General features: G+C 39.9%; 1 protein-coding gene across 1 annotated transcript in view; it reads right to left on the bottom strand.

The window, feature by feature from the left end:
* Window positions 1–12,069, bottom strand: part of LOC122815075 — a 3,014,144-nt gene that overhangs the window by 471,774 nt on the left and 2,530,301 nt on the right. Inside the window, exon 103 of the mRNA XM_044087319.1 lies at window positions 10,552–10,605. Within this exon, the coding sequence (XP_043943254.1) occupies window positions 10,552–10,605 (54 nt within the window). The remainder of the gene's footprint in view (window positions 1–10,551; window positions 10,606–12,069) is intronic.

Raw genomic sequence — 12,069 nt, 5'->3', positions numbered from 1 at the left:
TTTATGTTGCCAGTTTGATGAAGCACTGTGCTTCTCAGCATCAAAAGTGGAATAGGACTCAAAATGATATCTGGACTGAGGAACCTTCAAGAAAAGCAAAGACTGAGAAAATAGTTAAACTAGATCACATTGTCTTCTATTAAAATTTTTCCTGGGAAAGAGGTTCAGTGACTGGGTCTAAATGGCAATATAAAATTAAATATTTTCCCTCTAAATGGAGCTTTTCTGTTTCCTCATTCAAGGCAGGAAGGAACCTTATACCTTATAAATGACTGCTGACCCCAGCTCTCACATACTGTGGGCTATGTATTCATCAAAAATCATATGCGTTTCCCTCAGATAATCAGTGACCTGTTTTTACCTGGAAGGAACTCTTTCCCCTGCATTTGAAGGTATATGAGCCACAGAATTGGTCACATTTCACAGGGTTCACAAAACAGAGATTTGTGATTGTAAGCGTGGTTACCTAAGTAGTCAAACAAACAGCAAAGAACCAAACCAGGAAGTAAGTGCACACACAGCCAGGAAATGGAACAGCTCCTTGTAAGTTCACCAAAGCAGATTCAGTAAATCCAGGTAGGCACCAAATGAATTTAAATAATTCCTTTATTCAGAACCACAGAATGATAACACACAAGCGCTTTCGCTCAGAGGAATTCTGAGCTTTATCAAGTGACACCATGCTGTTAAATCAGGTGTCTTATATACCTTGAAAATCCTAGATTAATTAGAAAGCACTGCCAATTAACAATTTAAAGAGACTATGCGCTTTTCCACATGCTTAAAAACTCCATTAAAACAAAATGTATAAAAAAGTAGTGATAGAGTATGCTTAAAATAATGCATTAATGCATCTGTTACTACTAAAAATGTTGATAACATAAAAATAAACAAAACATTATACACTATTTCCCTAATGTTTAACTTTATAATAAAACTTGCTGTGTGCAAAAATCTGCACTTCTTTTGAAAATTGAAATAAGGTGGAATGACTTGACATACCAACTGTTGTTCGTGTAATTGTAATATAAGGCAAATGCCTAATGTGGGTATGACAATATTTTCTTTTCTTGGCCTTGTTGACAGCCCTGCTGGAAAAAGAGAACACTATAGCTTAAGTAAACTAAACTGTGCTATACAATAGGTCATTCCTTAACATAGACCTTGTTTAGTGTAACATTAAGTAAAAAACATGTCCATGCGTTGGGTGCTTGTCATAAATAATTGTATGGGGAATATCAAACTAAAGTCTTGCCCTTCTTAGTTTCAGTAGTGGCTTGATACTGATCAAACCATTAAGCCCAGGGGGTCTCCCAGCATCTAACTTTAATTGCCAGAGGAGTTCTCGGTATTCTAATGTTGATTCCCAGTCACCCCCCCCTGGCATCAGGCTCAACTTGTTCCAGTACCATGAATTTCAGTTTTATGTTTGGACAGGTCAGGGAGTGTTTATAAAAAGCGTTGGTTTCCTTCTTTTTGTTTATATCGTAAAAATGCTCATATATCCGCTTGCGGAATTCCCTTTCCGTTTTTCCTACATAGAAACTGTTGCATGTGGTGCAGAAGCCCAGATAAACCACTCCCTTGCTACCACATGTGAAATGGCCTGCTGGGTAGATTTTAAACCTTCTGGATGGAATGGTGATACTTTTTTCTTCCAAGATGGCATGGCATTGGGTACATGCCCCACATTTAAACGTACCCTTTCTTGCTGGGTTGATTTTCCTTGCAATGTTCTGCTTTTTTTCGAACATTTCCTTAAGATTGGTACCTTCTCCTTACAAATGAAGGTTGGTCAGGCAATAGCCCCCTGAACTCTTCAAAGAGGGCAAGTACAGGCCAATATTTTCTTACAGATTCCTCCATTTCCCTTGAATGCAAGGAATAGGTGTAGATAAAACTGTTCTTAAATTCATTGGTGATAACGGGAACGGAACTAGCTGGTGTGCCCGTTCCCTTACTCAGAAGGGGTGGGTAGACAGTTCCTCTTTTAGAGTTTACCTCCTCGACCAGGCTTTCAAAGAGGTCCAAAGGATAGCCCCTTTCTAGGAACAGGCCTTCCAAAAACTTGACTTCTGCCATGTAGTCATCATGTCCACTGCAAATCCTACTTGCCCTGATGAGTTGTCCTTTGACAATGCCTTTTTTCTGGAAAAAAGGATGTGCACTCTCAAAGTGCAGGACAGAGTTGGAAAAAGTGGGTTTTCGATACAGCTTAGATTGAAAACTGTTCTCCAAGTAATTTTTGTATATGGTGACGTCCAAATAATGCAATTGGTCTGGATCGATAGAATGGGTGAACTGCAAAAAATTGGTACTTGCATTGATGTGAACAAAAAAACTCAGAAGCTCATCCTCAGACCCTTGCCACAACATGCAGGTATCGTCAAGGTAACGTCTGTAGAGGAGCAGATGTTGTTCCCAAGGGGGGACCAGTACAAACTTGTGCTCCCATACGTGAAGCACCACGTTGGCGTAAAAGGTAGCACAAGATGCCCCCATTGCTACTCCTTTACTTTGCTTGAAGAGTTCCCCATTAAAAAAGATGAAATTGTTACGTAGTACGATTTCCATGAATTCAGTGACCAAGTTACTTAGTCTGTTGTTCATATCGGTTTCATTGGTGAGAAACTCGCCAAACCAGTCCAGACCCTCATCATGTGGAATACTGGAAAAGAGATCCTTGCTGTCAATAGTCACCAGCAATAGGTCAGGAGAAAACTTGGTAGTAGGAAATTCACACAGAAAATGCCAGGAGTCCTTGCATACATGCGTGAGCAGGGGGGTGAATCTCTTGGTCAAACAATCAATAAATTTACCGATGGGTTCTGTGATTCCTCCTGCCCCTGCCACTATTGGCCTAAATGCTGGCGGGTTGGTTCCCTTGTAGATTTTAGGGATGCCAAACAAAACCGGTATCCTTGGTTTTTCTACATGTAAATAATTGTAGAGCTTTTCATTGATGGAATTTTGCAGCAATAAATCGTACAAATGGTAGTTGATCTGCACTAGAGCAAAATTGACTTCATTTCGTGAGACTGTTGAATATTGCCCATCATTTTGAAGCATATTATGAATGTGAGCCTCATAATCAGCAGCAAACATCAGCACTACCCCTCCGCCTTTGTCCGGCTTCATTATCCTCACATTTTCATCCTTTAACTGTTTAATAAAGTTGAACCCTACATTAGAGAAGTTGCCACCTAGTGAAGTCTTTCTGTCCATAGATATTTTCCTAAAATCCTTTTCCACCAAATTCTCAAAAAAAGATATGAGTGGGTGTAGTGGGGGGTTGAATACACTCCTGCGGCTTGGACCTGTCTCCATAAATTGCTGCCCCTTAAAATAGTGTGTTAAATTCAAACCCCTGGTAAAGAGTTTTAACTCAACCAGGGACTGTGAAAGATTCATAGGTCTAGAAGGCACAAATTGCAAGCCACGAGTGAACACATCAAACACCCAGTCATCCAATTCTAAATCCGTGTAATTATAAATGGCAAAGTTATCTTTTCTTAAAATAGTACACAAAGGAGTGTCTAATAGGGTACCTTCTGTAGTACATGCCCAAGAGGAAAATGTTCATGAAGAGGTGGAAGAGCCACCTCGAAGAAGTGAAAGGCTAGCTGAAAAGGGTAGGAAGGGTGGTAACCAGGATTTTCAGCAGAACCCCGGGAGGCCCGGGGTTTGGGGACACAAACAGGCACCCAGGGCATGGACCCGCAGGCAGTGAATGAGGAAAGTTTTTTTGAAGCAATACTAAACACTTCAAACACAGAATTTGCTGTGGACCACCTTAACAGCATTAAAGGCAATGGTATAGGGGGCCTTAATGACATGTGTACTATTTTAAGAAAAGATAACTTTGCCGCAGGAGTGTATTCAACCCCCACTACACCCACTCATATCTTTTTTTGAGAATTTGGTGGAAAAGGATTTTAGGAAAATATCTATGGACAGAAAGACTTCACTAGCTGGCAACTTCTCTAATGAAGGGTTCAACTTTATTAAACAGTTAAAGGACGAAAATGTGAGGATAATGAAGCCGGACAAAGGCGGAGGGGTAATGCTGATGTTTGCTGCTGATTACAAGGCTCACATTCATAATATGCTTCAAAATGATGGGCAATATTCAACAGTCTCACAAAATGAAGTCAATATTGCTCTAGCACAGATCAACTACCATTTGTACGATTTATTGCTGCAAAATTCCATCAATGAAAAGCTCTACAATTATTTACATGTAGAAAAACCAAGGATACCGGTTTTGTTTGGCATCCCTAAAATCCACAAGGGAACCAACCCGCCAGCATTTAGGCCAATAGTGGCAGGGGCAGGAGGAATCACAGAACCCATCGGTAAATTTATTGATTGTTTGACCAAGAGATTCACCCCCCTGGTCACGCATGTATGCAAGGACTCCTGGCATTTTCTGTGTGATTTTCCTACTACCAAGTTTTCTCCTGACCTATTGCTGGTGACTATTGACATCAAGGATCTCTTTTTCAGTATTCCACATGATGAGGGTCTGGACTGGTTTGGCGAGTTTCTCACCAATGAAACCAATATGAACAACAGACTAAGTAACTTGGTCACTGAATTCATGGAAATCGTACTACGTAACAATTTCATCTTTTTTAATGGGGAACTCTTCAAGCAAAGTAAAGGAGTAGCAATGGGGGCATCTTGTGCTACCTTTTACGCCAACGTGGTGCTTCACGTATGGGAGCACAACTTTGTACTGGTCCCCCCTTGGGAACAACATCTGCTCCTCTACAGACGTTACCTTGACGATACCTGCATGTTGTGGCAAGGGTCTGAGGATGAGCTTCTGAGTTTTTTTGTTCACATCAATGCAAGTACCAATTTTTTGCAGTTCACCCATTCTATCGATCCAGACCAATTGCATTATTTGGACGTCACCATATACAAAAATTACTTGGAGAACAGTTTTCAATCTAAGCTGTATCGAAAACCCACTTTTTCCAACTCTGTCCTGCACTTTGAGAGTGCACATCCTTTTTTCCAGAAAAAAGGCATTGTCAAAGGACAACTCATCAGGGCAAGTAGGATTTGCAGTGGACATGATGACTACATGGCAGAAGTCAAGTTTTTGGAAGGCCTGTTCCTAGAAAGGGGCTATCCTTTGGACCTCTTTGAAAGCCTGGTCGAGGAGGTAAACTCTAAAAGAGGAACTGTCTACCCACCCCTTCTGGGTAAGGGAACGGGCACACCAGCTAGTTCCGTTCCCGTTATCACCAATGAATTTAAGAACAGTTTTATCTACACCTATTCCTTGCATTCAAGGGAAATGGAGGAATCTATAAGAAAATATTGGCCTGTACTTGCCCTCTTTGAAGAGTTCAGGGGGCTATTGCCTGACCAACCTTCATTTGTAAGGAGAAGGGGTACCAATCTTAAGGAAATGTTCGAAAAAAAGCAGAACATTGCAAGGAAAATCAACCCAGCAAGAAAGGGTACGTTTAAATGTGGGGCATGTACCCAATGCCATGCCATCTTGGAAGAAAAAAGTATCACCATTCCATCCAGAAGGTTTAAAATCTACCCAGCAGGCCATTTTACATGTGGTAGCAAGGGAGTGGTTTATCTGGGCTTCTGCACCACATGCAACAGTTTCTATGTAGGAAAAACGGAAAGGGAATTCCGCAAGCGTATATATGAGCATTTTTACGATATAGAAAAAAAGAAGGAAACCAACGCTTTTTATAAACACTCCCTGACCTGTCCAAACATAAAACTGAAATTCATGGTACTGGAACAAGTTGAGCCTGATGCTGGGGGGGGGGGGGTGACTGGGAATCAACATTAGAATACCGAGAACTCCTCTGGCAATTAAAGTTAGATGCTGGGAGACCCCCTGGGCTTAATGGTTTGATCAGTATCAAGCCACTACTGAAACTAAGAAGGGCAAGACTTTAGTTTGATATTCCCCATACAATTATTTATGACAAGCACCCAACACATGGACATGTTTTTTACTTAATGTTACACTACACAAGGTCTATGTTAAGGAATGACCTATTGTATAGCACAGTTTAGTTTACTTAAGATATAGTGTTCTCTTTTTCCAGCAGGGCTGTCAACAAGGCCAAGAAAAGAAAATATTGTCATACCCACATTAGGCATTTGCCTTATATTACAATTACACGAACAACAGTTGGTATGTCAAGTCATTCCACCTTATTTCAATTTTCAAAAGAAGTGCAGATTTTTGCACACAGCAAGTTTTATTATAAAGTTAAACATTAGGGAAATAGTGTATAATGTTTTGTTTATTTTTATGTTATCAACATTTTTAGTAGTAACAGATGCATTAATGCATTATTTTAAGCATACTCTATCACTACTTTTTTATACATTTTGTTTTAATGGAGTTTTTAAGCATGTGGAAAAGTGCATAGTCTCTTTAAATTGTTAATTGGCAGTGCTTTCTAATTAATCTAGGATTTTCAAGGTATATAAGACACCTGATTTAACAGCATGGTGTCACTTGATAAAGCTCAGAATTCCTCTGAGCGAAAGCGCTTGTGTGTTATTCTGTGGTTCTGAATAAAGGAATTATTTGAATTCGTTTGGTGCCTACCTGGATTTACTGAATCTGCTTTGGTGAACTTACAAGGAGCTGTTCCATTTCCTGGCTGTGTGTGCACTTACTTCCTGGTGTGGTTACCTAAGTAGATTATCTTTAAGACTGATGTATAATGTCAATTTATAATTCACCGAGAAACCACCATGTCATGCACATTTTGACAAAGTTAAACTCCCCAAATCAGTGTCAGTATATATAAATTTGAGGGCGACGTATCCCCTACATTTCCCCAAACAGAGACTTTCCTGTACGGGAAAAACACATTTAATTGTTTGACTGGTTGATTTGTCAAGCAGGTGTGCTCAGTGAGTTGGTTCTTGTTGGATTTGTAACTTGACGACTCATAGTGAAATCCATGCTTAAAAACGTGGTGAATGTTTCAATGTAGCATGCTTTCCAAGCATATATTTCTGTATACTGTTCTTTTACAAGACAATTCAATATAGTAGACATCCTGTGGCAGTATTCCTTCTCTCAAGGTCACATGTGTGTATTTGTACTACAAGTGTCACTAGGTGTGCATAGATTTATCTGCACATAGTTGTGGAGAAAGTGTACAGGTAGTGCTTTTAGATCATTCTAATAGAAGGTGACAGTGTACAGCACAGCTAGTTCTTTTAGATCAGTCTACTACTAGGTGACAGTATACAGGTAGTGGTTTTAGATCATTCTACTACCAGTTGACAGTGTACAGGTAGTGCTTTTAGATCATTCTACTACCAGGTGACAGTGTACAGCTAGTAGTTTTAGATCATTCTACTACCAGGTGACAGTGTACATCTAGTGCTTTTAGATCATTCTTCTACCAGGTGACAGTGTACATGTAGTGCTTTTTGATCATTCTACTACCAGGTGACAGTGTACAGGTAGTGCTTTTAGATCATTCTACTACCAGGTGACAGTGGACAGGTAGTGCTTTTAGATCATTCTACTACCAAGTGACAGTGGACAGGTAGTGCTTTTAGATCATTCTAGTACCAAGTGACAGTGTACAGGTAGCGCTTTTAGATCATTCTACTACCAGGTGACAATGTACAGGTAGTGCTTTTAGATCATTCTACTACCAGGTGACAGTGTACAGGTAGTGCTTTTAGATCATTCTACTACCAGGTGACAGTGGACAGGTAGTGCTTTTAGATCATTCTACTACCAAGTGACAGTGGACAGGTAGTGCTTTTAGATCATTCTAGTACCAAGTGACAGTGTACAGGTAGTGCTTTTAGATCATTCTACTACCAGGTGACAATGTACAGGTAGTGCTTTTAGATCATTCTACTACCAGGTGACAGTGTCCAGGTAGTGCTTTTAGATCATTCTACTACCAGGTGACAGTGTACAGCTAGTGCTTTTAGATAATTCTACTACTGGGTAACAGTGTACAGCTAGTGCTTTTAGATCATTCTACTACCAGGTGACAGTGTACAGGTAGTGCTTTTAGATCATTCTATTGCCAGGTGACAGTGTACAGGTAGTGCTTTTAGATCATTCTACTACCAGGTGACAGTGTACAGGTAGTGCTTTTAGATCATTCTACTACCAGGTGACATTGTACAGGTAGTGCTTTTAGATCATTCTACTACCAGGTGATAGTGTACAGGTAGTGCTTTTAGATCATTCTACTACCATTTTTCTCATATTGCTCTTCCTTGCTCTAAACAGGATGTGAAAGGTCAGCATTTGTTATGTGATACTAATGCTTTTCATTATATAATGATTGCATATACCTCACAGCCACATGATCACATTTTCAAATCTTTTTGGTCACTACTTTATGTTTCTGGTTAATATTCTGTCATACTATATTAGAGTTGCATGCTTTTTTCCCCTCCTCTATAATCTCTTACTTAACCGAGTTCCCATGCATGATGTCTACTTAATGTTGTTGTTATCTTTTGGCATTTCCCAGTTAGAGGTCGCCACAGTGGAACTCCGGTCTGCTAATGATTATTAGTAGATTTTGACGAATGCCGTGGTGCCAGCTCGACGTTCAACCTTCAGTGAAGGCACGCCCATTTACGCATCTCTTTTGAATGCCTACCCAACTACAGGAAGGACATGCAGACTCCACAAAGAAGGCACTCACCGCACTCCAGCCGAGAATCAAATGGGGGAACCTCTTGCTGTGAGGCACCAATGCTACCACTGCACCACCGCTATTATGTAACTACTGTTGTTGCAGAATATGAGACAAATTATATATTAATGTAATATTCCTTTACCCTTACAAGTTTGTGATTGTATCATTTATGATATTCAATACATTTTAGCTACTAGGATACATCATAAGAAAAGGTCAGTGTAAGATAATATGTGTGTGTGTGTGTGTGTGTGTGTGTGTGTGTGTGTGTGTGTGTGTGTGTGTGTGTGTGTGTGTGTGTGTGTGTGTGTGTGTTTGTGTGTGTGTGTGTACATTTACATTTATTTTTATGAATCCTTTGTTGACAGGGTTCATCGCACAAGGCTAGATGCCTCTTTTCAGGAGAGACCCAAAGTGGTATTTATACTACTAGGAGAAATCTGGCCAGGGCATCAAGGTGCTTCCCCTATTCTTTTTGAGAGGTACTGCAGGATCTTTTACATGCACCTGAGCAATCACCAACTCAAGCAGATGGGGTCTTGGTTTAATGTCTCATCCGAAGAAGGACACACTCAGGAGTGTAGCACCCCACCCCCTTATGCTGCACTGCTGTGTCAGCAATCCATCTACCTGGTGTGGAAATAAAACCTACAGCCTTCTGCAGCTATGGTGAGTGTGCTGCCATTTGTACCACTGACATTATTTTATTCATACATCGGTTTATGTCTAATCATCAAAATACATCAATGTGGTTATTTTGAAAAGCAACCTTACAAAAAAAGAATAATGAAAATAAAGTAGATCACAAACGAAAGTCACTCACATTCCTTCTGCAGTCCTGTCACAAAATCCTACAACTACCATCAGACAAAATTTGTCTGAACCGTCATAGTGTTACAGAAAGAGAGTTTCTAAGGTAAGAAGTAGGGTTAGGATCAGAGTTAGGGACAAGGGCAAGGCTATGATTCATATTAAAGCACGTTAGTAAGGTAGTGCAGGGGTACAAAATCCTTTCCATAATACTACCACTAAACAAGATAGGTTAGAGAAACATACTACATAACAAATACTCAGCACCAACTCTGTCCCCTTCCCTAACCATTACTGTAACCCTAATTCACAAACGTTCACATAATGCTAAATCACTGCCCTTTAGTTAAAACTTACTGTAGCCATAACCTGCAAACACTTGCACAGCAATAAACCTATTCCTTAGCATAACCCTCATAGCCCCTACTGCCACCATAACCTGCAAACAACTGCACACACACTACTAACACCTAATGCCAAAACTTTCAAAATATCTGAAAGTGTCTGCATTAACATAAAGAACCCACACTTAACCTTTCAAGCTCCACAACTCAACATAGACAGCACTCTGTAAAGAGAGCATTTGGTGAATATCAAACACCTGGATATATGTGTAATCTCTCTCTATATATGGAGAGAAAGTGCAGAGTTAGATGTGCATGTATTTTTATATAAAATGTGTGTGAGTATACACAGACACAAACACATACACACACACACACACACACACACACACACACACACACACATATATACATACATACACACACACACACACACACACACACACACACACACACACACACACACACACACACACACACACACACACACACACACAGGCACATGCACACATATCTCTCTATCTATATTTAGATAGATAAATAAATATGTGTGTAGTATAGTTAGAAAAATGTAAACAAAAATTACATGACTATGCAATATAGATCTACGTTCTGTATTATAGCATAAACACTTTCATTAGGATGTTAGGTGCCATGCAACATTTCATGACTGTCAAGGTAAAAAAAAAATAACAAAACAATGAACCACTTACAGATAATCCAGGTTCCCCCTTTTCTCCTTTCACACCTTCACTGCCTGCCTCTCCCTAAATGGAAAAATTGCAGAAAATGTAAAGCATAAAACAAAATGTAATGAAAAGTAGTTAGCAAATAATGAAGGTATGTTAGATATTCTTTTATATCAAGAAATGAAGCCAATGCTGGCATTCTGAAACAGCTTTAATAAGTAATCCAAACTGTATGGCAGAATACAGCAGAAATCATGAGTAGCAGCAGGAAGAGGGATATGATGTGATTCACCTGAACGTATCATGGCATCGGTACAATTAGCACACGTATCACATGACAGCTGAACAAGTTAGTTTAGCAGTGAGCAGCATGTGACAAAAGGCTGCTTATTGATCTTTACATTTCATCTTGCCTGACTCCTTTGCTGAAGGTGAATAATGTACAAATTGAGGTGTAACACTTCCTGTAGCAATGTGAGAAGCAATGAGCATGCTAAACAATAACTACTGAGAATACTATGTAGTCATTTGAAAAGTACTGTACCATAAACTAAGAATTTGTAATATTTTTAACAAGGAAAGATGATTAAAGACTGCCACAACAAAAGTTAACACACACACACACACACACACACACACACACACACACACACACACACACACACACACACACACACACACTCACATGGGTACACACACATGTACAGATGTACACAAGGAAAGATGATTAAAGACTGCCACAAAAAAAGTTAACACACACACACACACACACACACACACACACACAAACACACACACACACACACACACACACACACACACACACACACACACACTCACATGGGTACACACACATGTACAGATGTACACATGCACATAAGCTTGCACACAGACACACACATGCACACAAGCATGCATGCAGACACGTAAACACACACACAAACATGCACATGTACAGATGCACACATGTATATACACACACCGACACACACACACACACACACACACACACACACACACACACACACACACACACACACACACACACACACACACACACACACACACACACACACACACCAATGCACATGGACAGATGTGCACACACATATATACACAAGCATGCACATGGACACACGTGCACACACACAGAAGTACGCATGTGGGCAACAGGGCATACATGCACGTACACACACACACACACACACACACACACACACACACATACACACACACACACATATGCACACATGGATATATTTTCAAACATGGGAAGATGTACAGTTTGGCAAAATATAAATCTAGTTTTGCATATTATTTGGCTTTTGATTTGTAATGAAGTACACTGATTGAATGTTACCATTCTGTATTTAGTTTGCTCCTACAAACATGGGTGATGTCATCTGATTCATTTACAAAGGTATCACTGACAAGAAATACAATTTGGACAGAGTTTTCATCTGCCTTACTGCACTGTAGCAGTACCTGAGTAGTGGCAGCTGACCCATAAAAAAAACTTTCTCTCCAGAAGCTTGGCTATGA

Source organism: Protopterus annectens, chromosome 11.part0 (genome assembly GCF_019279795.1).
Source record: "Protopterus annectens isolate FY-2018-M chromosome 11.part0, PAN1.0, whole genome shotgun sequence".
Classification (NCBI taxonomy): Eukaryota; Metazoa; Chordata; order Ceratodontiformes; family Protopteridae; genus Protopterus; species Protopterus annectens.
The sequence above is the reverse complement of the archived record's forward strand: the minus strand, read 5'-3'. Positions and strand labels throughout refer to the sequence as shown.